Source organism: Myodes glareolus, chromosome 1, assembly GCF_982192425.1.
Source record: "Myodes glareolus chromosome 1, mMyoGla1.1, whole genome shotgun sequence".
Lineage (NCBI taxonomy): Eukaryota > Metazoa > Chordata > Mammalia > Rodentia > Cricetidae > Myodes > Myodes glareolus.
This window is the reverse complement of record NC_142026.1, coordinates 69,456,731-69,484,724: the sequence shown is the minus strand read 5'-3', so window position 1 is coordinate 69,484,724 and position 27,994 is coordinate 69,456,731. Positions and strand designations below refer to the sequence as shown.

Sequence of the window (27,994 nt, the reverse complement as noted above, 5' to 3'; positions counted from 1 at the left end):
TTTCAGAGTCCATAAATAAAATTTTATTGGACACATCCACACTGGTTTGCTTACAAATCATCAATAGCTACTTCCACATGCAGTCACATGTGGTTGAGTAGTGCAGTACACAGTTTAAAATACTGTTGCCCTTGCAGGAAAAAATGCTGACCTGTGGGATAAGGTATCAATTTTAACTATATTAAAAAAAAACTCCCAAATCACAAGATAACACTTCACACCACTAGAACAAAAAAATAATAAATTTGATAAGGACATGGTAAGAAGTCAGAGCAGTCATACATCACTGGTAGAAACATAAAATGTTTCAAGTGATATTGACATCAGTTCCTCAAAAGGCAAAGACCAAGCAATTCCACTAAGGATCTACCCAAGATTACTGAAAACGTATTGGCACATGAGTTTGTATATTTGTTCAAAACAATATTATTAACAGTCAAAAAGTACATGCTGAAATGTCCATCAATCAATACGCAAAATATGGTTTTAATCATATGGTGAAATATTTTTCAGCCACAAAAAGGATTCCTAGTATAACATGACCTGGAAAATATATGCCAAATGAAATGAATTAGTGACAAAGGGCCATATGTTTTATTTTTCTATGGACATGCAATGTATAGAATTCCAAATACACACTGAAAATAGATCAGCGGTTGCCAGGGTCTCAGGAGCAGAAAAAATGCTACCAGGTACAAAAGTCTTTGCTGTGGTTAATGAAAAATGTACTGAAATTACAGAATGGAGGTGACTGAACAACCTTAAGGGAGAATACTAAGAGCCACTGAACAGAACACTTAATTTTAAAAACTTGAATATTTGTTTATCAGAAATGACCATTAATGCTGAATGTCTGTGGTTATCAAGCCTAGATACAAGCATATACTTATATATTAGTTATTTTCTTCTTGAACTTGATGGTTTGTAATTCTGAAAACATCTTTCAGAGTCACAGATGTTTTCTTGCAAATGAACTTTCTTTTGCTAAGTTTTGTTCTCGACACCTGCCTCTACAATAAACCCTCTTCTTTAATTACTGCTCATAAAGAAATACCATTTACGGCTTAACAGCTCCCGCCTGTAACTGACATGATGGAAGGTTTCTCCCCCCCAAATCCTAACCTCTTGCTGCATGACATCACACCCCTTGCATGTCACACATGCAACTGCCTTTCACTATGAAAGGAAATGAATGATCAAGCCAAAATTCACAGGGCTGGAGATGTGCAATACATCCTTGGGGAGAGTACCTTCAACAGTTATACAGGTTATCACAGTTGTCTTCAAAATCTCTCTTTTTTTTTTTGGCATGGCAACAGTATTTTAATTAATGGCTCTCTATTACATCCCTGGCCCCATTTCACATCATCCATTCTAATCACAATCAATGGTCTCCTGGCTGTTCCTCAAATACAGTATGTTCTTGCCTCTGTAAGAATATTTCTTCCCTAAGTAACTACTGGCTCCTTCCCTCATATTTCACAGGTCATTATGAATCATCTCAGTGAGAATTTCTCTGACCTGTTTCCAAAACTGTAATCACTTCTATACAACACATACCTCCCATCCCCTTCCCCAGCTTTATTGTTCTCCCAGGCATCAACCACCATCTGATACATGATACATACCTGTATCCTTCCCTGCTCAATTGTAAACACCTCGTTCAGCTTTCTGCTATAGTAACAACTCTGACAGCATTGCAGCTGCTGAACTAAAAGAGACATGAAGTTGGACCAATCTAATGAACAATCTGCAGCCACACTTGAGCACTGATAACTTTAGCATCAAAACAATGTGGGTTAGTAGAAACTATTAAGACAGTGGCTATAATTATAAATGCTCCCAAAATCAGCTCTAGACATTGCATTCTTAGACTGTAGACATGCTTTATGATGCTTTTACCTTCTTGGCCACCTAAGTCTGTGGGGGTGGGTGGGAGTAAACTTAAGGGAAATCTATTCTTTATCTTTCCTACTCATTCACAGGATTTATTATTAATTTTTTAAATTTATTATTTTTAACTTATTATTAATTTTTGTTGTTTCAGTCAGGGTCTCACTTGTAGCCTTGGCTGTCCTGGAATTCATTAGGTAGACGAGGCTGGCCTCTAATTCACAAGAGATCTTCTTGTCTCTGCTCCATCACACCTCATAGGATTTAATTCTCTAAACCAGTACTAAAAATCAGGGCTGTTAAAATGGTGAAAGGACAGAAGCCAGAGCCAACAGAATTCTTTTTTCCTTATTAAACTTTTTTTATGGGTATGGAGTGGAAGGGGTTGGTTTACTAACTTGCTGGCTAAGAGAACACACACAAAACACTTCTATCAGGAGTCTAAAAAAACTAGTGAGGGCCATCACCTATAGATAATACAATAAATTATCACAAACACTGTGGCTTAAAACCACACACCAGTTCTCTTCATTTAAGACTGGAATCAATTCACTTACACTAGACTAATAAGAGTAGGAAGAACAGGAATAGGTTCTTCTAGGGGAGAATCCATTTTCTTGCCTCTCTGGCTTTCAGAAGCTACCCACATTGTGGACATTCCAGCATTAAAGCCAGAAACGGGTAAATTAAAAGCTCATCAAAGACAGAAAAAGTAAAGTAAATGATCATTCTTTGAAATACTCTACCTTCACTTTCTATATCTGATTCCAGTCAACGTTCTCTGCCTATTCAGGGTCTGAGTGATTAAATGGGACTTATCTTGATAGTCCAGGCTAGTCTCCTCTCTGTCCTACTCCCCAGTCACTCAGGCCTAACATCAACAATCGCTCAGGCTGCACTAGAAGTCACCTGGAACTCTCCCAATTCAAATCTCACCTTTTCCTCTTTAGTCAGAAGTATTCATCTTCTTTAGAGTAGTTATTTTCATTATAGTACTTATTCTTGGTCATTTGAGACCAATAATTTTAGAAAAGAGCAAGGGGAAACAATTCACACATCACACAGAGCCCATGTGGACTCACTACAATTTCACAGCTGACACCTCCTCCTTGGGGTGCTTGCCCTCAGACCATGGCTGGTCTGGTGCTAATTTCCTATTCCAGAATCTAGAATGCAGACTCAGAAAGCAAGGACACTGCTAATATTAACACTGTGGCACACTCATGTTTTACTTGAGAGTAACAGACACCAAGTGTCCAGCCCTTGAGTGATGTAGACAGTCCACTAGGAGTTTTCATATGTCTTAGAGACATCTAACCCTATACGGCAGCAGTTCTCAACCTGTATGTCATGACCCCTGGGGGTTAAACGGCCGAGGGGTTACCTAAGACCATTGGAAATCAGATCTTTACATTACAATTCATAACAGTAACATAATTATAGTTATGAAGTTGTAATGAAAACAATTTTATGGTTGGGAGTCACCACAATATGAGGAACTGCATTAAAGAGTCACAGCAGTAGGAAGGTTGAGAACCACTGCTATATAGAGACGATCTGTAAGTTATAAATGATTGTATCTATCATGGGAACATGAGACCAATTTTTCAAATGATGAGGTTGAAAAGTATACAAAAGAAATATATATAAGTCAATCTCAGCACTCAATATTCTAAGATGAACTGTTTCAAGGGCTATCTTTGTAAGAGTCCGACAGTATCTTTGGCCTCTATCTACTAGGCACCAATAGCTTTTCCACCATGTGGGTGCACGGAACCAAACCAAGGTCCTCTGCAAGCATAACAAGTGCTCTTCACCACTATCTCTCCATCCCCATCATGTGACAGTTCTTCCTGTCAAAGAAGGGCATCCATACAGAAGACAGAGATGTCTGACTTCCTTATCAATCTACTCAACAGCTTTAATCATCTCAGAATAGACTTATAAGTCTCCCTCCACAGGAACCAGAAAATACAGGATCAAGTCAATATTACCAGATCAGCTCACAGGACTTTGAAGCTGTCAAACAAATTGTATAGCTTTCATTTAGCCAGTAGTGCACTGAGAAAGGACGTGCTTGGATTATTCCAGATTTTTCTTTAACTTTCTCCTCCCTATCCTCAGAGTGATAAGCCTCTCCCTCCACAATGCCATAGTCTTTACAATATAAGCTCCAGAAGAAATGATTCTAGGCTCAGGATGCGCTGATTCCAGAGAAAGTTCTGTCTATATACACCTGTAGATGCTTACAGCTTCCTGTAACCATGATCTAGCCTTTATAATGTCTAACAATATCTTTGGCCTCTATTCACTGGGAAAGGTTCATGAAAAACACCAAATTCCTTTCCTTTTAGCTTCACTTTTATATACACTATCAGTTATATAAAAATGTATAAAAAGGAAAAATTATACAAATGTAGTCTCCTAAGAAAGCCATTAATTTTTTCCATCACCCATTGCTAACCTAATATGAACACTCTTAACATGACTGTAATAATAATCTATTTTATGCCTTCTTTTGTAATGATCTAAGCATTTTTCGTATTGCAACAAAATCTTTAGATTTTGCTTCAAAGGACCTTAACTCTAAACAAATTAGTGTCCTAAATGATCATCAATGGTGAAGGCAAGTGATAACTGAAATACAATAATTCAATGTTTTCTTGTTCAACAACTAAAGCAATGGATCCTATTTCTTAGAAGCAACCCTTTCCATCATGGAGAGCACTTTAGTCTTAAAAGGGAAAACTTCAATCACAAACAACTCCTACATCCAGTTTCAGCTCACTAAGAGTCCTCAGTGTTCTGGCAGCACTATGAAACACAAGCACATCTGAACAGCAAATTCAACTACACACTGTGGCTGTAGTGGCACGTGTGTGAGATCTCTCACCACTATGCCTTTGCTCAAACAGGAAAGACAGTAAAAACTCCTGACAAAAGCTTTCTTCCTAATTACACTTAAAAGCTTGGAGTCTACTAAGCATTTGCTTATATACAGTGAGATGATACTCACTATTAAAGATGCCTCCTATTGATTACGTACTGAATGCATTCACAGGTTCTTTCCAGTTTAAGGAACCTGATGTAAAGGTAGACGGGTCTCTCTAGGGAAATATCTCCCTCACTTCCAGGTGCTCTACTTCAGTGTCTGCACTACATATTTGGTACAGGCTGAATCATCCCTGAAGCCTTTTCTACACTGATTACCTCTTCAGGAGTTTCCCTAATAACAGAATTAATGGGATTATAGGACATTTAATACTCAAATTCTTTTCTGTTAACAAGGGAAATCATATCTGAAGACACCTCTCCTTTGTTCATTCAAGAAAGTTTGGCCAACGTTACTTATGCTTCCACAGGCTGCTCTTCAAGGTGTGTTCTCTGATGTCGGACAAGACACCAGCTCCTTCTAAATATTTTCCCGCATTGAGGACACTGGCTGGGACCCTCCCTGTTATGAAGTCGCTGGTGTACTACCAAGTGAGTGTTCTGCCTGAAGGACTTTCCACACTTCACACACTGGTATGGAGTCTCCTTAGTGTGAATCCTCTGATGCTTGGTCAGACAGGAACTATCCCTAAAAGCTTTACCACACTGATTACACTCATAAGGCCTCTCACCAGTATGAATCCTCTGGTGCCGGATAAGTCCAGCAATATTCCTGAAGAGTTTACGACACTGGTTACAACCATAGGGCTTCTCACCAGTGTGAATTCTCTGATGCCTGATGAGGTACGCACTCTCAATAAAAGTTTTCCCACACTCTTTACATTCATAGGGTTTCTCCCCAGAATGAATTTTCTGATGTACAATGAGGTGAGAATTGCGATTGAAGGATTTCCCACACTCTACACATTCAAAAGGTTTCTCTCCAGTGTGTGTCCTCTCGTGCTGAGTGAGGTATGAGCCATCTCGGAAAGCCTTTCCACATCTGCTACACTCATAAGGCTTCTCGCCGGTGTGGATTCGTAGATGTACAGTAAGGTGAGAGATGTCAGTGAAGGGTTTCCCACATTCATTACACCTATACGGCTTTTCCCCTGTATGAGTTCTTTGATGCAAAATAAGGGATGAATTTCTGTTGAAAGTTTTTCCACATTCTAGACAGGCATAAGGCTTCTCGCCGGTGTGGATCCTCTGGTGTTGTGTCAGAGCTGATCCATCACTAAAAGCTTTCCCACATTTGCTGCATTTATAAGGTTTCTCTCCTGTATGAATCCTTCTATGGACAATCAAGTTGTAGTTCTTGGAGAATGACTTTCCACAATCACTACAGGTATAAGGTTTCTCGCCAGTGTGAGTTCGATGGTGTAAAACAAGAGAAGAGTTCCGTTTGAAACATTTGCCACATTCAGTGCATTTAAAGGGTTTCTCAATGGAATGACTTCTTTTTTCATTAAGAGATGAGCTCAGGGCCAGAATATCCCCAAAGTCCTTACCTTTGTAAAATTTTTTGCTTCTTTTCTTAATTTTTTTGTCACAAAGGGGAGTAGTAAAGTGGTTTAGAGATTTAATACTTTCTGTGTATTTATAGGGTTTGTCTTTCATTTGGTTTCTTACAAGTTGAGTGATTTCCATGGAAGGATGGATGGCTTTTTCACAAGCATCACCATCACCAGTTTCCTTAGCTGTATAACTCTGGGGACAACTATGGAAGGTTTGATCACAATCAAAAGTTTTAATATCTAAGTTATGAACATGAAAGCCATTTGTTGTAGGAACTTTCTGAGATTCTAGAAGAGCTGGACTTGTACTCAAATGCTCCCCCACACCACGATCATCACAATTTGCTTCCTGAACCCCTGTTTTCTCATCAATTAAAGGAGACTGCCTCATATTTCTTTCCTGGCTCTCACAGTTCCAACTGCCACCTAAAATGGAGAAGCAGAGTCCCTCTCTTTTAAATTCTTCCATTTCTACCTCAAAGGAAACTTCTTCTTCTTCTTCTTCAGAAACATTCTGAGCTATTATTGTTCAGTCCCATGTTCCATACTGAAAAGAAAGAAAAAGATACATTAAGGAAACAGATATATTTGGGAGAAAATGAAAAATGATAATGGGCTAAAGTATATTTTACTTGTTTTCATTTTCAAATTCATATCTGTAAAATAGGGAGTTTGAATGAGTGCCAAGGCTGAAGCTAAGTGCAGGTTCAAAAGAAGTGACATTACATTGTAATACTCTCAGAGAACAGGTCAAAGGAATACCATGTAAGGATAAATAAAACAAAAATAATTAACTCAGTATATGGGAGAAGGGAAGCCAGACATCTCTGTTCATTCTCAAATACGATCTTGGTCACTGCCTTCTTGTCCTCTATCACCAATACCCCTCATTGGAGGTCAACGCATATCATACGAGGAAAGAGAAAACCTAGCGCTATAAACCAGTGCTGTAAATGCCGCACTTAGGAGGGAAAGCCATAAGAATGAGGTCAGTCTACTCTATATAACAAATACCAAATCAGCCAGGGTTAAACAGTAAAGCCCTATCTATAAATAAATAAAGTATGATAACATAAAGCTCAGATTTGCACACGTTTGTTAAAAGCTGTAAATTAGTCAGTCAGCATAGATGGATAGTTTGGTATCCACTAATAAAACATAAATCTATTTTCTTTATTTTCCCTTTCATCATGCAAATCTAATCATAGTTACCTCAGAAAATAAGAACAAATGAATATCAATACACACCTATAAAATGATCTCTTTTTCAACTTTTTACTTTATATGTATAGGTGCTTTCTGTGCAAGCATATCTGTGTACCACACACATGTTTAGTGCCTGGAGAGAGTTTCATACGGTTGTGAGCCACCACGTAAGGACTAAGAACTAAGCCCAGGTCCTCTGCAAGAGCAGCTAATGCTCTTAACCACTGAACTGTCTCTCCAGCCCACTATGGAATGATCTTAAAAGAAAAGAAGAGAAAAGACAGAACAGTAATGGTACAAATGAAAGTTAATGTGATGGTCACGATTACTTAATAGCAAAGTAGAAAGAGCAAAAGAGATGGAAAGTTTCCTTCAAAGTACTAAAGGGAAAACTACCAGGTTCGCCAAGATTCAGGAGTGAGAGTAAAATAAAACAAATTCAGAAAAGCAAAGACATTCTTCAAAAAGAGGGGGACTAAAGAAAGGAGGGAACAGAAAGAAAGAGAAATGCTAAATGGATAAATCCAATGCTGAAAACAAGAAAAAAACAAGATCAAGTGTTTGCCAGATAAAGATCACAGTACAATACAACAGCAGTAACATGCAACAAAACAGATAAAGCATCCTCAAAAGGAAGAAGAAATCAATATATCCAAACACAGCAAGAGGCTTATTTCCTTTGAAAACAGGAAATTCAAAAAAAAAAACTGCTGGACAAAGACAAGCAGCAACAATTTTCAATAACTAGCCTTATCAAACAGCTGGTTGAAAAGCCATGCACATTGAAAGTCAAATGTTTTCTAAGCACATGTGAAATATTTGCTTAACATGACCACAAAACAGATCAAAGAACATACTGAGCAAAGGCCAGACAACAGCATAAAAGACCAGTCTACGGAATACAGTACAGTCAAGCTAACAACCAGTCAACAGAAGAAAACCAAATACAAAAAAAACCGTAGGTAAAACAAACCTGCATTTCTTTGAAAAAGTGTTAATGTGATAACCTATTTTTTAGTGATGGATCTAAAAACCTTGATAAAAATAAGAAAACACCTCTAAGAAAGAAGAATAAAAATGCTATTATCACAAACCATGACAAAAGAGGCTGCAGTGAACTTAGTTCTTGGACAGAAAGTATTGTTTTTTAACACTTACTGTGAAAAAAGAAGACCACAGAGCTAGGAGTGTATATTGGAAGAGTGCTGACCTAGCCTGTCTAGACCCTATGTTCCAGCCCCAACATCAGAAACAGTAACAATGATGAATTCCTGGATATCCTAAAATATACTGTGTAGCAGGTTAATTAGTCATGGGGGCCTCAACCTTAGAGATGGATTTTCTCCAAGTTGTCATGACGAATTGATGGTATATACTAATATGAATAACAAAACCACAAGTGCAGCTGTGGGTAAAGTATGGTGTTCCTAGAATGGCTGTTGGCTAAAACACAATTATCTATGGCTCCTAAACTCGTCTGGATGAGTCACAAATTCCCACTGAGCAATGCTCCAGAACAACATAATATGCTCCTCGTACTTCCACTAAAAAGAACACTCAAGCTTGGTCATCATTTTTGCCACCTTACCAAAAGAAGGTGGAAAACATACTTGAACATGGAAAATTTGAGGCATTTTATATAATCATACTTTTACCACCTACTATTAGCTTGACAAAAAAAAAAACCAGAATGCTAGTGAGTTCACTTCTCACGCGATACCTCATTTATATACAATCTCTATGTGTCCAAAATGAAAAAAAATATTCCAAGAAATATTAGAGGACCTAAAAGTAAAACTAGGGGCTGGAGAGATGTTCAACAGTTAAGAGCACCTACTGCTTTTGAAGATGACCCACATGAAGGTCAGAACTACCTCTAACTCCAGTCCCAGAGGGTCAAGACCTTCTGTTCCCAGTGGGCACCATGTACATGTTACAGTTACACACAGAGACAAAACATCCATACACATAAAACTAAAATAAAAAGTAAAAAATTTAAGGTCTGACTGTCTTGTGAATAGGGTGGGTAACTACCTTAAGAATTTTTTAATTAATTCCACCTATAACTAATATTTATTTTATCATAGCCTAAAATATAACCAACAAAGTCAAAAGTCACCCACCAGATGAGAGATACTGTATCTAGAATATAGCTAGAACTCAGAGCCAATAATAAAATGAGACAGACATGTGGTCCACACCTATAATCCAACACTTGAAAGGAAACCATGCCCCGTCCCTGTCCCTGAATAAATAAACAAATACAACAATCCACATTTTTAAATGAACAAAGCAGAGATCTTTCTTATCTTAGCTTGCTTTCTGAATTCAAATACACAACAGCTTCATGGCTCATAGTCCCAGAGTCTGGAAAGTCCAAAACCATTGTCAGATATGGGAAAGGGGCCACTTCCTAGCTTGCAAATGAACAATAAACAAAAGAAGAGATGCCCAATATTACTAGCTATGAGAAAAATTCAAATCAAAGCAACACGAGGTTTCACTTCATATTCACTAAGATGCTGCGATCAGTCCCGTTTCTATGTAACTATTCCACAAGACAGAAAAACATACATCTATTTTTTTTAAAGTTTCACAATATTATTTGTGACATCCAAAACAAAATACACTGAAGAAACAAAAATTCAGAGAGTATTACAAAACTACAAAACCGAACAAAGAGCAAATACATGAATTTTGAAGATGTTTCCTAAGTCAAAAAAAATCAGACACAAAGGACACAGATTCTACAACTAATTCTATGGAATCTCTAAAACATACAAAAAAGCTACAGGCAAAGAGATGGAGCCAATAAAAGTGGTAGCTAATGAGTATGGGTTTTCTTTGGAAGGAGGGGAGGACTGAAGAAAATTTCTAAAATTGCCAGGCATGGTGGCATACATCTTTAATCCCAGCAACCAGAAGGCGGGGGTAGGTGGATCTCTGTGTTCAAAGCCAGCCTGGATTATACAGCAAATTCCAGGCCAGCCAAGATTACATAGAGACCCTGTCTTAAACAAAAACAGCAACAGAAATGCTGAACTGTATACCTTAAGAGGATAAACTACAGGGTATGCCCACACAGACAAGTTTTTGTTATTACTGTTACTTTTTAAGTGTACTGAATCCACGAAGATCAGATCTATTGGCCTACTCACCAGCTGGCACATTAAATTTCTGAGAAAGAAATGAACAGTTATGAGACTGTGCTAGCTTATGTTGAACTGCTCCTCTCTCAAGTGCTGGGATTGCAGGCAGGCATCACCATGCCTGACAAAAGTGTATATTTCTTTTACTGTTTTTTCAGATGAGAAAAATAGAATTAAGTCCTAATTCATACAAATTCTCACACACACGTTTATAAAATGACAGAGAAAAAACTTACGGAGGAGGGATCTCCATAAACCTTGAAATGATTAACATAAGCATGAAAGATGTAGCTTAAGGACAGTGATTGCCTAGCACATACAAGGTGCTTGGTTCAAAACCACACACACACTTAAGGTAAAACACAGACCTAAGAAAGACACATACAAAAATACAGAAAGCAAAATACAGAGCTAAAGAGTTATTCAAGTTGCTAGGATAAAGAAGTTTCTCTAAATAATGAAGTACACAAAACATACTCCAAAAAAACCCAAAATGTCTAACTATATGAAAATAAGTAATACACTATGAATCTTGGCTTTTGAAAATCAAAAAAGCAAAGAATTAAACTAGCACCCCTAAGAATGATTTACTCATGGCAGCAAGCACTTTAACCACATGATCAAAGACTAACCACTACCAACTTGACATGACTCCAAGACATATTTTACTCAGGTAACTATCAGCAAAACAAGAGAAGAATTTAATGTCAGTATGAACTGAACAGAAGCACACCCTACAAGATAACCAGCTATGTCTTTTAAAAAACATTCCTGTCAAAACACTAAAAACGATCATAGAGTAGAAATAGCATCAATAGTTGAAGGTGATTAAAAAGACAACTTAGAGCCAGGCGGTCGGTGGTGGTTCACACCTGTAATCCCAGCACCCAGGAGGCAGAGGCAGGGGGATCTTTGTAAGTTTGAGGCCAACCTGGTCTACAAGAACTAGTTCCAGGACAGGCTCCAAAGCTACAAAGCAACGCTATCTCGAAAACCAAAAAAGAAAAAAGAAAAAGAAAAGAAAGAAAGAAAAGACAACGCCACACATAATCCTGAAATGAATCTTGAACCAAAACTATTTTTAAAAAATAAAACATACAGGGGCTGGAGAGATGGCTCAGTTGTTAAGAGCACTGGCGGCTCTTTCAGAGGTCCTAAGTTCAATTCCCAGCAACCACATGGTAGCTCACAACCATCTACAGTCGGATCTGATGCCTTCTTCTGTCATAAAGGCGTACACACAGATACGTGTACTCATATACGTACACTCATATACATAAATTAAATAAATCTTTAATTTTAAAAAAAAATAAAAACTAAAACATACCAAGCTCATCCCAGTAAGGTTTCTTTGCAGAAAACTGTCTGGATTGGACTGAGTAGACCATATGATCAAAGGCTCAGAACAAAGGAAAAAAATAAACATGAATGTTTATTTACAAGAGAAGGGGAAGAAGACATTTTTCTTCCAAACTCAGTATGTGTCATTTTTTTATTATTAAGTTAAAATATTTTTAAAAAATTAAAAAATAAAATATATACAAGTAATTGCCATGTAATGGGCAGTTAAGGGTTATTGGCGAAGATAGAGATTTCTTTTTCTTTTTTTGTAAGATTTATTTTTATTATGTGCATGTGTGTGCCCACATGAGTGAATGCCATCTATGTTGGATGCTTTCTGAAGTCGGAACAGTGCGTTGGGTACCTTGGAGTTTTAATTACAGGTGACTGTATGTCTCAAGACTTGGGTGCTGAAAACCAAATTCGTGTCCTCTGGAAGACCAGTAAGTGTTCTTAATCACCAAGTCTCTCTAACCCCCACCACAAGAGTAACATTTTTTTCAGTGGTGTAGCCACTGGAAGTTGGTAGAATACCTATGCTCCTTTGCTCTCATGGAAGACAAAAAACAAAATAGAATGCTCATATTTTAAAGAGACTCTTCACTAAAAAATTTCAATGTAGTCTCACAATATCTACTATATTACTTCTAGTAATCCAGCCCCCACACACACTATATTAATATATGCTCGTATCGCAACTGTCTTTGATACACTCATTGTGTGTATAAAACACAGTAGACGTGTTTAAGAGAAAGAAAAGCTAATGTAGCAAAACGTTAATAACTCAACAATCTGGATGGTTTAGTCACGATCTACTAAACTCTGCCAGCAGCTTAGCTGTGGGTGTGAAATCTTTGAAATTACAAAAGCTGAGAGAAGGCAGAGGAAGAACAGAGGGAACTTATTGGAGGGAGATAGACAAAAGCGTGTTTTTACAGGAAAATAAAACCACTGAAAAACCAAGGAAGAGATAGCAAAAGAGCTAAAAATCTCATGGGGGGCGGGAATCCTCCCTGACTACAAACATTATATAAACACACACACACACACACACACACACACGAGAGAGAGAGAGAGAGAGAGAGAGAGAGAGAGAGAGAGAGAGAGAGAAGGAAAACTACCTAGAAGGTTCGACGGAAAGCATCCACGCCCACTCGAATCAAGTAGGAGAGAGAGAGAGAGAGAGAGAGAGAGAGAGAGAGAGAGAGAGAGAGAGAGAGAGAAGGAAAACTACCTAGAAGGTTCGACGGAAAGCATCCACGCCCACTCGAATCTAGTAGTCCACTCAGCTAGTCCACTCAGCGCGAGACTGGCAGATCCGGGGGGCCCAGGCGCCCAAAGGATCTCGGCAAAAGCTTCGGAAGGGCCGGGCTCGAGACAAGGACACCGGGCCCCTAAGTACCAGGGAGGAAAGGGCCGGGACCACCTCACCGATAGCAGCGCGGAGGAGCGTTCACAGCAGTCAGAAAGGGACCTCTCTGACCGGGGGCGTGCACACCCGCCAGGACAGTAGCATCCCCGGCCACACCCTCCCGGTGAGCCCGAAACGCCAACGGCCTCCGTGAAATCCGACGCAGACGCTATGCACGCCACCCCCGCCAATACCCCGCTCCCCGACTCGCACCCGCACAACACTCGGCGGAGAAGATAAAGCATAGAACGGCGCCGAGGCGCGGAAGAACTCACTGTCGTCGGCCGGCAGCTGCCATGTTCACGGCGAGCACGCATGCGCAGACTCCGGTTCCGTGATTCGCTCACATCCTAGAGGTCCAGCCCCTTCTGACAGCGAGGTGCTGGTTTAAGAGCTTTGCACTGTTGACTGGTCTCTGCACTTCGTAAGAGACAGACTGCCTGGACCTGTCACCCAAGGGATTGCGAACAGGAAGAAACGTTTCTTCACCTTTATTTACATAAATACAATTAAGTCATTGAGGACTCACGGATATTCATTTTCTACCACAATTGAGAGGGCTGATTCTGGATACAAATTAGTCTCTCCCAAGTTCTCCCCATGTTAAGATTTTGTTATGAGTCTTATTCTTATTTACTACATAAGTTGACAAAAATACGTTTAAAGGGAAAAATGCTAATATTCAGCCAAATACACCTATTTTGTTGACAATCATAGGAGGAAATCATCTATTTTTTAAAATTTATGTGTATTGCCTGCATATATATCTGCATCTTGTGCATGCAGTGTTCCCCCCATAAAAAAAGGTGTCAAATCCCCTTGGACTGGAATTATAGATGATTGCGACGCCATGTGGGGGCTGAGAATTAAACCCGTCTTACAGAAGAGCAGTAAAAGCTCTTAACCTCTCTCTTCATATCTCCAGACCCAGGCTACATCCTTAAAAACAATTTTTAAAAACAGCTAAGGATTCTAGATAATTAGCAAAATTTTTTTAATCAGTAGCTAAAAATCAGTAATAACCAGTTGGAAACTGTATTGAAAGGAAATAAATGTTCTCAATCTTTTATGTTAATGTACAGAATTCTTTTAGAAAAATTAAAAGTGAGCATGGTGGAGGGAGCATGCCTGTGATCCCAGCACTTGTCAAAGAGAACCAGTTGGCCTTTAAAAAGACAAAACCAAACTTCTATAAAACAGAGATCAAAAATTTAGTGAGTTATTTTAACTTTTGTTTATAATTGGGTCTTGTGTCACTAAGTCTGACCTCAAATTTTAAGTGTCCTACATCTTTGTCCCTAGTGCTGGAATGTACCACTGTGGTCTTTTGAATAACACTGGCCCCATAGGCACATATATTTGAATGTCTGTTTCAAAAGGATTAGAAAGTGTGACCTAAAGAGGCCGTATTATACAGACCCATATTTCTACATTGTATGGCGGCCAGAATTTCAGGCCACAATTTGCACCTGTCACACAGAAGACGGTCACCTAGCCTCTTGAGACAAATTACAAAGGGTCAGGATATGCTAATGTCGCTCTGCTCCTTTGTAATTTGGGAGATCGCCTGGGAAAGAGCTGTTAATGTTTTACTTTTTGATTTGAGTAGTAATGATTTCATGTAAGGACACTGTTGATCTTTGTTGCAATGTCCACCAAAGTTTACAACTGACAAAGTAAACCCAAGGTCACAAGAGTTTCATAGCAGTTAACTGTAAACAAAGTTTAGTCGTGTCTGCATGGTCAATAGAAAATTGCAGATTCATGTCTGGGAAGGAGTAAGGCCAAACTCAGAAGTTGTATGTGCCTAGGCCTTAACCATTGGCTCACTCCTATTTTAACATTCTTATTTGAAAACACCTCTATGTAAAAGAAACATAGCCTCCACACAGGCAACTTTTACAGCAATTGGTGACTTGTGCTGGAACTCTTAATTCTCAGTTGATGAGACTTCTCCCAGAGTGGAGAAGGCTCCTTTTCCTCCACTGTCCCCTTCCTCCACTGTCCCCTTACTATTCCTTTTCTTTATATTCTGCCTCAACTGGACGTACTGAACTCTACGTCTCAACTTAAACTACATGTTCCCTAAACTATACCTGTCTTTCTCTCTTTCTATTTACATTTGAACTTCTCTCTTGAGTTGGGTTTTCTAAGAAGGTGACTTCTTGAATGGGGATGGGGGGGGATACAATGGTCCATGACTCATTCTTCTATTTAAACAAGTATCCAAGTGAACCTAGGAAAAGTATTAGATGTAGGGAACCATGACAAGAGCTATTTTCTTTTTTTCATAAGCTAAGCAGAAGGAAAAAAACTAAAGAATTTCCCAGAATCATACTTTAGATATGTGTTCTCCTTTGAGAGAGGTTTCCTTTCTGTGACATCTTAGACTTGACCGAACTGTGCACACTTCAAAGAGCTGGCCCAGAACCAAAGAGGGAAGATAGGTTGTTGCTTCCACTAATAAGGTGTTTATATCAGGCACCTGGGAAGACCCAGAATAAATGACTATTTGTGTGCAGCTGCCACACTCACTGGCCTGACATTTACCATGACCCAGTCAATAAGGGTGTGCAATGTTGTGGACATTAAAAAAACAAGGCTCCAGCAACCAGCAAAGAAATGATCCAAAAAGGCTGGGCAGTGGTGGCACATGTCTTTAATCCTAGCATTGGGAAGCAGAGGCAGACGGATCTCAGTGAGTCTGAGGTCAGCCTGCTCTACCAAGCAAGTTCCAGGATAGCCAGAACTGTTACACAGAGAGACCTTATTTCGAGGGGGGGGGGGCAGAAAGCCAGCCATCATAAGCCACCACAAAGGAAGAGCAACTGCTGTAAGAGATAACGAATGCCCTTAACCCAAACCAAATGAGCAAACCCAGGAACTGCGGTTAGAATGGAAAGTTTTCTGTAACTGAACAGCTTGAATCTCAAATTTGTAAGCAGACAATTCAAACACAAGCTTCCGAAGGCTGGATGATAAAGTGAAAGAAAAATATCAAATTCAGAAGCAAAGCTTAAAATATTCTTTCTAGAGAAAGTGGAAAATTTCAAACAAAGTATTAAATGGGGCATGGTAGTATATAGTCTCAGCACTTGGGCGGTGAAGGCAGGAGAATCCGGAGCTCAAGGGACATCATGGCCTACAATACAGAAGACCCTGACTTAATAAGACAAATAAGTTAATTCATGAGACGCTATAACATTTGCAAGGAAAACAAACACAAAGCTGGACATTTGGAGGCATTTCTGTAATCTCGGCACTCAGGATGTGGATGCAGAACAATCAGGAGTTTAAAGCCTGGACTACAGGGCATCCTGTACAAACAAAAAAACAGAACAAAACAAAAGAGCTAAAATAATATAGTGTTGAAGTCACGAAGGTCCTTCCACTCACAGAGAAGCACTAAGAGAATCAGGAATATTAATCACACAGGGGTGTCTCCTCAATAGCCGGGATAAAAACCAAATATCTGTATTGCATCCTGAAAGCTGAGAGTGGAGGTTATTAATGATCTGGTGACTGTTTTTTTACCTGATGGAGAAAGACCTCACCCTAATTCCCCAGAATGATTATCCCAGACTCTTCCCTCCCTGATCATTACCCATCCTTAGGGAAGATGTCATGTGTACTTTTATGGTCTGCTGACCTCTATGATATCAGAGACCACATTAGATTCTAGCCTTTTAGCTATAGAATACACCCTCATGGTCACATGTACTTTGTAAAAGAGTCTCTGTGTAATTACACCTTAAGCTTTATTGTGCCCCTGGAACAGAACTGATTGGACTGACTTGTTTGGAAACCTTTTCCCAAACTGCACTGTGTTTTTAAAAAGCTGACAATGAAGGCGATGAACTGTCTGCCATTAGACTCCCCAAAGTCAGTCTGAATCAGGTTTTCATTCTCATCTCCTATCAGGTTTGCTTCCCTTCCTGGATAACTGCAGGAGCCCCTCAATATAGATTTGATTCGGAATTGAAATAGCAAACAAAAATTGATATAGTAGAAATAAATCCAAACAGGCTTATCTTTGACTACCAATCAAATGCAAAATGTACAAATCAATAGTGTTGAAAAACAGATTTTTTTAAGTGCTTCCAATGCATGTTGGAGTAGTTTTATTAACATGTTAGGGACTGAATCTAGGGCCTTGAACATGCTTGGCAATCACTCTACCATTGAAATACACCCCAATGTTGAGCATTGTGTTTTAATATATTAACATTATAGAATATATGTTTCTATCAATTTGATGTATTTTCACCAAGTTGCATATTGGAAAACGCATATTGTACCATTTCACCATACTGCAAAATAGCCCACTGTATCCATGTTTGCAAAACCTTACGACATTTCTTTTAAAAAGTAGCAAGTCATATAATACACTCATATACTTCAAATATATTCTCAGAAGTACCATAGATGTCATAAAAAGTACACTAAGTATAAACAGAAGAATTGGATGTTCCTAGCATTGAATGATAAAAGTACAAAGAAAACAGACACACAATAAAAGACATTAACATGTAACAGGAAGACAGCTTCAACAAATGGAGACTGGAATGGACTGAAAGGCACTGAATGGTCAAATCCAAGTAGAAAGCAGAAAAGTTACTAAATATATGAAATACTGATCAGGCTGTTTTATAGAGAAGGAAATAATAATTAAAGTAACAAGAAAGATGGCCCAGCAAATAGTGTGCAGACCATGCAAGTCTGGTGGCTTGAGTCATTCCCCAGAATACATGTAAAAGCAGAAGAAAATTGACTCCATAAAATTGTACTGACTTCCACATACATATATATGTGTATAATAAATAACAATAAATAAAAATCAAATTAAAAAATAAAATAACAAAAATAAATACTTTGAGCTATCAGGCTAGAAAAATTAAAAGAGCTACCAATCTTTCATAGCTACTCATGGGAAACCGAATTGATACCAGTCATCTCAGAAAATAACCTGGCAATATCTTTAAAAGCTAGGGGCTACCAGATGGGTCAGCAGGTAAGAGCACTTCCTGCTCTACTAGGAGACCCAACTTAGGTTCCCAGCATCCACATCTCATAACTACCTGTAACTCCAGTTCCAGAGGATCTGATATTATTATATTCTGGTCTCTTCTAGCGCCTGGACTTACATGCAGGTACCCATACAAAGATACATGCATAATTAAAAATACATCTTTCACAAAAAAGTTAATCACACACTTTTTTTCCAAGGCCCTCCACTTGTAAAAGTTAATTCACTGAAAGTATAAACATTCGAGATTCTATTAGAACCCTACTTTGGGGTGGGGAGGTGACAACCTAGGGACTATACACTATCCAACTTTCAGAATCTTACAATAGAAAAAAATAATGTGATATACTGAATTTTATTTTATGCAGAATCATTATTTACTACATATACCGCAAGAGAATAGGGAATAATGGAATACTACTAATATATTGAATTTTAAAAAATGAATTACAGATTGAACTTCTGATCTTCCTACTTCTCCCTCCTGTGTGTTGGAATTATAGGTATGCTCCACCACAACCACCTTTTTTTCTTGGTGTCTTTCTGCTTTTTAGAAATCATGTAAATTAAATATATGCACCAAATTTTTTGTTTTGATGGAACACAAACCTCAGTACATGCAGGATAATTCCTGGAGGAGGAGCCCATTTAAATGTAAGGAATATGGCAATGGTTATACAGAGCTCCTACCATCTTTGACTCAACAGAATGGCTAGTGACAGACACTAGAGTCATCCCAAGAGTAAAAACAAAAAAATCTCTTCATGAAGTATACTTTGACATTAGAGAAGTCATACTGGATAGCATTCATATAAATGTAAAAACATTTTTGCACGAGGCACGGCCGTTTGGACCTGTGAGGGAACTCTCGGGAGTCAGACTTTTTAAGTGTGCTAAGTGTAAAAGAATCTTTCCCAGGAAAAGATTCTTTTCAGTACATTTCAACAGTCATATAGAAGACAAACGCTCTAAGTGGATACATTGGTCTTCTCTAGCATCATGAAATACATACTGGGGAAGGACACTGAAGGAGGCAGTCATTGGTCATTGTGGAAAAGGCTTTAGACAACACTCAGCTTTTAGGAGGCAACATCAGAGAACTCATACTGAGAGAACCATGTTGTGTAATCAATGAACAAAAGCTTCTTGGTATTCTTGCTTCTTGCTCTGGGTATTCAATTTAGGAGGATTCATACTGGGAAACTCTCTGTAAGTAAAGTTGATTTTGTGATCTTTCAACTGAAGCTTTAATTTTCTTTTGAGACAAGGTTCCATGTATCCCAAGCTAACATCAAACTCACTATGTAGCAGGGAATGACTTCGAAGTGCTCATCCTCGTGGTTCACCCTCCTGCCTCCACTTTCTGAGTACTGGGATTAAGATACACCTTTAAAGACACAGTTTTTATTTTAAACCAGGAAATTTGTTAGAGAAACTCATCAGACACAATCAACATGGAAGTAGAGTCAAAATTCCATTTCATTTGCCATTAGAGATTATTGTAGGAGGAGGCCGCTTGCTTCTTTCCGGCTATCCAGACTCAAAATAACCACTCAGAAACTACATTATTTAAACTACTGCTTGGCAAATCATTTAAGTGTATTGTTAGATAACTCTTATATCTTTGGCTAACCCATTTTTATTATTTTATATTTTACCATGAGGCTTGTGGCCTACCAGCGGGCAGCTCGCGTCTTTCCCCTTTGGCGGCTCCATGGTGGCTCTTTGATTCTGCCTACTAGATAGATAGATAGATAGATAGATAGACAGACAGACAGACAGACAGACAGATATCGTTTAGCCTGGCTATAATCTGTTAAGCCATTGGCCAAAATCAGCTTCTTTATTAACCAATAAAAGCAACACATATATAGAAGGACTTCCCACACCAAGAGATAAATCATAAAGTTGGAGAAAAGCTAAAGTGATTTGGGGGCCACAAACAAATACATTACCTAAATGCATGAAGACTGCCCACACGGCTTCCTTCAATCACAGACAAGCAGCTCTTTGCTACATGTCCCTTTGTTTTACATTGAAAACAAACCTAATGGGACTAAGGGTCTGATCTGAGGACCAATGTTTGATAAAATGACTGCAATGGATAATCAACTTACATGCAAATACTGTAAATAACACAGCTTTCCTAATCGTAGACTTTCAGAAAATCACCAACCCTGAAAATCCATACAGATATCATATATTCCTCAGCATATTCTTCAGAATCAATGTGTATGTGATTTTAAAATATTTGAAAAAGGCTGGAGGTTACACCATCAATTTCCCATGTATATTCCATATGTTCTCATTGCAAACAAGTCAGACAGATTATAATAACTCATCAATGTGTTATCAGTGTTATTACACTATTTACTTAGGTGTGCAACTTCTTAGTCCTAAGAGCACTGCCAATATCTAAGCAGAATTAGACGTACCATTGCTTTACAGTGTTCATATGCCACGAATAACGATAAGATCAACCAAAAGTCCTTACAGAAAAATGAAGAATAAGCACAGCATTAGTTTCTGTTCAGACATCGTGGGGCTGAAGAGGTAGTTCAGTGGTCAAGATCACTGGCTGCTATTCCAGAGAACCTGGGTTCAAGTGTAAGTCCCCACATGGTGGCCCACAATCTCCTGTAACTCCACTTCTAGGGGATCTGATACCATCTTCTGACCTCCACAGGCACCAAGCGTGCATGTGGTGCACACTCATATATGCAGGCCAAACACACATAAAGATAAATTGAAAGAAAACTCAATAAATTTTTTTAAAAAAAGAAATCCTAAGTATTGGATTCCAATAACAAAAGGACACTACTTTTAGAATTTTGTGCAGTAATACATGACAGTAAATGTTTTCAAGCTGGTAAAGATTCAAAAACTATCTTCTTTCCAGGAGAAATTCCCCTAAGAGAACATAACAGCAATAACTCATAATGATATGTGAGCCAGGGCCCAAAAGTCATATAAAAGTGGTGCTGTCCATAGACATTTTAGTGCTAAGGGAAAACTACGAGCATTCCAAAAGTCCTTAAATAATAAAACGAAGGGACAAAATGTGGTACATCTACACAACAGCTAAAGAGTGAACTACTGATACAGTAACTAGCATAAACTTAAAAACACTGATGAGTGAAAAACCCAGACGCAAGAAAAGAAAAAACTAATGGGGGATAATTATGATGCTGGCTACTTTCATGTTCAGTAGTACAGGGTTTTCGAAGGTGTACAGTTGCTACCTATGTGAGGGAAATATATGCATTTCTATGTTTTAAACCTATTGAGGGGATTTGGGAGGATGATTCAGAAGATAACAGCACTTGCTTCTCTTGAAGATGACCTGAGTCCATTTCCAACAGCTATGCTTAATGGTTCACAACTCCCTGTAACTCCGGGTCCAGGGGACCCAACTTCTCTGGTTTCCATGGGCTTCCAAATGTGTGAGGTGTATATAAACTCATACAGGCACACACACACACACACACACACACACACACACACAAGTAAAAATAGATTTTCAGAAAATCCATTGAAGCTGGGTATTATGGTACAGGCTTCCAGTGTCAGCACATGGGAGATCAGAAGACTAAAGAGTTCATGGCCATCTGAGTTACACAGTAATTTGAAGTCAACCTAGGCTACATGAAACACTGTCTCAAAAATTAATTTCATTGACCTGAAAAGATGAGGACTTTGTATTTGTCACTATATATATCATATATCACACTATGTCACAAATATATATATATATATAATATATGTGTGTGTGTGTATATATATATAATATCAAAAACATGTTTTTCTTATTTTATATGTACTGGTTTTTTGCTTGAATGTATGTCTGCCTGGTGCCCCCAGAAGCCAGAAAAGAGCATCAGATGACCTGAGACTGGAATTATATAATTTGTGAGCCACAATGTGGATGCTACGAATCAAACCCAGGTCCTCTGGAAGAGCAGGCACTGCTCTTAACCACTGAGTCATCTCTCAAGCCTCCATATATCCATTTTAAAGACTGGTACTTCTTATGTCTTATTGTTTGGTTGGATTTTGGGTTTTGTGAGACAAGGTTTCTCTGTATAATCTTTGCCGTCCCTGGCTGTTTAGGCTGGCCTCAAATTCATAGGCCTACTACTGCCTCCCAAGTGTTAGGATTAAAAACATGTACCACTACCACCTAGCTTTAAAACTGTTTATTATTTTGAAGTGAGGACTTACTATGTATCACAAGCTAGCCTAAAACTCCATATGAAGCTCAAGCCGACTTTGAATTTGTCAACCTTCTACCTTAGGACCCAAGTGCTAGTAGTATTACAGGAGTGCACTGTCATGCCAAGTCATTTTAAAACTAGATACCGGGGCTGAAGAGATGGCTGAACAATTAGAAGCATTTATCTCTGTCAGAGAGCTGGAGTGCAGGTCCCACCATCCACACTAGACTGTTCACAAATTCCTGCTCCAGGGCCTCCGAGGGCACCTGCACACACGTGTGCACATAAACACACAAACACATACACATAAAATAAGTCCGTAGGGGCTAGCTCAGTGTTTACCAGTGCATATTGTTCTTGCAAAGATCAAGTTCACTCACTTTCCAGCATCCAAGGAAACTTTACAACTACCTACAATCTCCAGTTCCAGGGAATAAGTCTCTGGCCTCTGCAGGTACCTGTACTCTTGTGCACATTCACATTCACACACACAAACACACACACAATTTTAAAATAACAAGATATTTAAAACTAAATCCCAATTAATGCGACACAGAGATTCATGCTTCGATTTGAAACAACCCCAAACCAAAAGCAAACACACACCAAAAAATGGATCTGCCACTTGTATGAGTGAGATTCTGTAACTATTAACAGCTAGCCCACCTCAGACTAACACCATCAGAGAATTTTTCATTTATATGCTTAGAGAGTTAGATCACCAATATAGCTAAAGCAACAGTATGATCTAGCAGTCAGCAATCACTCCAAACACTCAATTTCCATCTTTTCCCTAGACTGTGTTCATATTGATTATCCTTTTTTGTTAATGTATATGGGTATTTTACCCACTTGCATACATGCCTCCCCATGAAGACTAAAAGAGGTTGTCTAATACCCTGGAACTGGAGTTACAAACAAGTGTAAGCCACAAGGTGGGTGTTGGGAATTGAACCCTGACCCACTGAAAGAGCAGTAAGCACTCTTAACTACTATATATCTCTCTAGCCCATATATTGGTTGTTAATTACATTATAGCTGCCTGCAAAGATAAGATGTACTTGTTTTGCATTCCTATGGCTGCTCTAACTCCATTACTACAAATATCTTAAAATAAGAGATAAACCTTAATAAAAAATTTATTCTTCTATTTTGGAAGCCATAAGTATAAAATCAGTATCACTGATTGAAATCAAGGGGTTGGCAGGACTATGCATCACACTGAGGCTTCAGGAGTACTATTCAGGAATAAATTCTATGCCTCTACCAGTTTCTGGTGGTTGTTCTAGTTTCTTGGTTTATGGGTACATAACCCCAACCTTTGCTTCTGTGGTAACGACACTTTCTTTTGTGTATTTGTGTATTCAAATCTCTCTGCTTGCCTCTGATAAAGGCACATGACTGCAATGAGTAATCCAGGATAATCTTCATATTACAACACATTTAATACATATACAAAGTCTCTGGTCCGACCCACATTGGAGCACTGGACTTAGCTCCCAAGGTCCAAATGAGGAGCAGAAGGAGGGAGAACACGAGCAAGGAAGTCAGGACTACGAGGGGTGCATCCACCCACTGAGACGGTGGGACTGATCTAATGGGAGCTCACCAAGGCCAGCTGGACTGGGACTGATGGAGCATGTGATCAAACTGGATTCTCTGAATGTGGCTGGCAATGAAGGCTGACTGAGAAGCCAAGGACAATGGCACTGGGTTTTGATCCTACTGCATGGACTGACTTTGTGGGAGCCTGGTTTGTTTGGATGCTCATCTTTATAGACCTGGATGGAGGGGGAAAGACCTTGGACTTCCCACGAGGCAGGAAACCCTGACTGCTCTTAGGACTGGGGGGGGGGGGGTAGGGAGGGGGAGAGAAAAGGGAGGTGGGGAGGTGGTAATTTTTAATAAATAAATTAATTAATTAAAAAAACACCAAAGTCTCTGGTCCTTCATAAGGATAACAGTCACAGGTTACAGGGATCAGGGCCTGGCATCTTTAGAGGCCATTTTCCAACCTAATATATTTTCCAAATCTTTAATCAAAACGACAGGCTTCTCAATCTGTGCTCACTCATTTAACCCAATTGCCATCAAGATACCTTTCAGTGAGTGGCTCAGATCAGAGGTCTGTGGGTTAATTGCAGTGACGATGGAAACAGAATGAACTCATATGGCTACACTGAGGACTCATCCCTGCTGCTGGACTGTCGGACATCCTCGTCCATGGACTGCTAATAGGGTACCCTGAGAAGGGATGAGTAAAATGGTCACACACATGAACCCTAAAGATCTCCTCTCGTTCACTAAGAATCCTTTGAAATGTTGTCTTCCTTCCTATTTGAAAGAAATACTCAGCCTTTCTTTCTCCTTACTTACCATGGAAATCCATCTTTCCTTTCAAGCACTACCAATAAGCTTTCTGCCAAGGTTCTTGTTTCCTGAATATTCCCTGGACATTGAGATTTTGCTCAATTCCAGATTTCTGCTATCAGGAAGTCCAGACATTTACACTATAAAATGCCCTCGGATTGGGCCTGTGAAAACTCAACTTGAGAGGATGCCCCTGGAACGGATGAGTTTCACTCAAGCTGACCTCTGTACTGACTGTTGCTATTTCACTCTCTTTTGGTGCAGCAGACCCTGCCACCGCCTCCCTCCCATAGATGTCAAAACGCTGGGTATTGCCTTTCCCACAGCTAAGAAGTAGATGTGTCATCATCTATGACCAGTGCAATCTAAGCATGTCTGTATAGGATGCCTTCCCTATGGTGGGCATAATGATGTTCCTTTTCTCTTCTGAAGACTATACTAACCCTTATAAGCATGTATGCACATTACCTCACATGGGCACACAGGCATTTACAGATGGAACTGTGTTAAGTATCTTGAGAAAGAAAGATTATCCTGAATTATTTGTGAGAGTCTAATGTCATTATAATGACTATTCTTGGTTGTCAACCAGATTACATCTGGAATTAAATAAAACCAAAGTGGCTGGATACACCTATGAGGGATTTTTCTTTCCTAACTAAATCATTTGAAGTAAGAAGGTCCACTTTTAATTGGGATCTTTTGAGGTCAGAAGATCCACCTTTAATCTCACCCACATCTTCTGCTGGCAACCTATACAAAGGACATAGAAGGAAGCTCTTGATCTTTGCCTTCTCCCCCCTACACACACACACACACACACACACACACACACACACACACACACGATCCTTTAGATGGATGGATAGACAAGACAGAAAGACAGATTCATTCTATCAGTTCTATCCCTCTAAAAAACTCTAATATAGTCATTAAAAGTTTTTGCTGGGGCTGTCTAGATGGTTCCCCTGTCCCCTTTACACACACACACACACACTTTCTGAACAAGTAATTTCTATGGACTTTTCTCCTTGAGTTTGAATCCAATCCAAATCATTTCTATGTAGGGGAGGAGCTGATGCCTTCCCTCCTCCCCTTACATGTTTAGGGAAAGGACAAAACAAAGCCCAAGATGCCAAGTCCCTCCAAAGCCCCACTGCATTAATATTGGAAATATTATTGAATCTAGTAATGAAGGGAAGAAGTGACACTGGCTTCTAATTCTAGAATACAAGCATTTTCATCCATTTAAGTTTACTCAGGCACCTCAAAAGTTACCCTCAAATAGGACAAGAGGTCCTCTACACATCCCAACAAATGAATCTCATATTTTATTTTTATGATTCTACTGTTAAAAAGCCCTTTATCCTAATATTGTTTGAGTTATTGAAGTTTTTATGCATACACATGTGAGTGTTAACTTATGAATCTTTGGTTCTTACTATGCCTGGTTTACTGTCATTGATTCTGAAATTTTCCCACTAGGATGGTATACAACTTTGATTCTAGCAGAGGAATTAAATTGGGCTACAGAGTTCAAGGACAGTCTGGGATATATGAGACCCAGAATGAATGAATAAATGAAAGAAAGATATAAAGTCCATCACCATCAGAATAAAAATAGCATGATCTCTGAGTTGATATAATACATAAAAATTAATTGCAGTAAAAATTAAGAACAATGTATAGTCTACTTTGGCCATAAGAATAAGTAGCACAGGGGCTCAGTGGTTAAGAGCATTGTCTGCTCTTCCAAACATCCTGAGTTCATTTTCCAGCAACGACATGGTGGCTCACAACCATCTGTAATGAGATCTGGTGTCCTCTTCTGGCCTGCAGGCATGCATGCAGGTAGAACACTGTACACTTAATAATTTTTTAAAAAAAAGAAAACGCAGCATAGCCAGGTGGTGGTGGCACATGCACTTGGGAGGCAGAGACAGGCAGATCTCTGTGAGTTTGAGGCCAGCCTGGCCTACAGAGCAAGTTCCAGAACAGGCTCCAAAGCATTAAAAAAAAAAAAAAAAGGACAAGCAACATAACCACAAATACAGAGAGTTGTTGAGACCCTATTTAGAAACCTCAAAAGAATACACAAAACCTGGGTGGAGAAGGATACTATAGCCACGAAGAGAACATCAGAGTATCTGGACCCCCAAGTAAGACAAGACTACATTAGTCAGAACAGAATACAAAGAGACCCTAGGAATAGAATACTAGAGAGTATAAGGAATACAATAGAGTTCTTTGTCATTCTGAGCTGTCAAGAAAGTTAAAAAACATACCAGATTATGGTCAGCGGCAAACTTCAGGTTCCCTTCTCCTGGATATGATCCAGTCGGTCACAAGGAGCAAACCTAATCACAGGACACCGACGTTACCAGGACCTGCACCTCCCCTCCCCGCCATGTGTAGGGTACAAGTAACAGCGCATCTCTTCAGACCCTGTGTGGACATTTACATTTAGTCTCCCTGGGGCTGAGGGAAATTTTAGTTCTCCTCCATGTCCCTTCCTCTGCAGGGGAAAACTGGAGGGGACATTTAGTATGGTTCACATAGTTCATGTTCACCAAGTTTCCACACATCCCACCTTTACGTTGCGAGACCATTCAGCCCTGCCTACTTTACAAATCTGGGCGCAGACGCCTGTCTTCTCATAGAAACTTAGGCAAGCTTTTAATTCCAATGCCTATTGACTTTCTGTTTCTATACTTTGTGAACCTTCACGAAATTGTTAAGTTTGTCTTCTACCTCCCGCACACAACTACACACACACACACACACACACACACACACACACACACACACACCAACTTCCTCCCCTCTACTCTAAGACCAGCACTTCCTGCCTATCCCTTGTCCGTCCCACAACCACACACCCACACCCACACACGAACCTCCTCCCCACTACCCTGTGCCCTATGACCAGCACTTCC

General features: G+C 39.3%; 1 protein-coding gene across 3 annotated transcripts; it reads right to left on the bottom strand.

The window, feature by feature from the left end:
- Znf329 (zinc finger protein 329) lies at nt 1-27,936 on the bottom strand. Of its 3 annotated transcripts, none has more exons than XM_048427743.3 (2): nt 27,344-27,936; nt 1-6,888 (listed from the first exon to the last, which is right to left on the bottom strand). In XM_048427743.3, the coding sequence occupies exon 2, from the start codon at nt 6,808-6,810 to the stop codon at nt 5,242-5,244; it is 1,569 nt and encodes a 522-aa protein (XP_048283700.1). In that variant the 5' UTR covers nt 6,811-6,888; nt 27,344-27,936; the 3' UTR covers nt 1-5,241. The 3 variants fall into 3 exon arrangements, with proteins under 3 accessions (XP_048283700.1, XP_087765130.1, XP_087765123.1); XM_087909004.1 differs by lacking the exon at nt 27,344-27,936 and adding an exon at nt 13,662-13,901; XM_087908997.1 differs by lacking the exon at nt 27,344-27,936 and adding an exon at nt 13,724-13,900.
- Nucleotides 27,937-27,994: the final 58 nt, after the last annotated feature.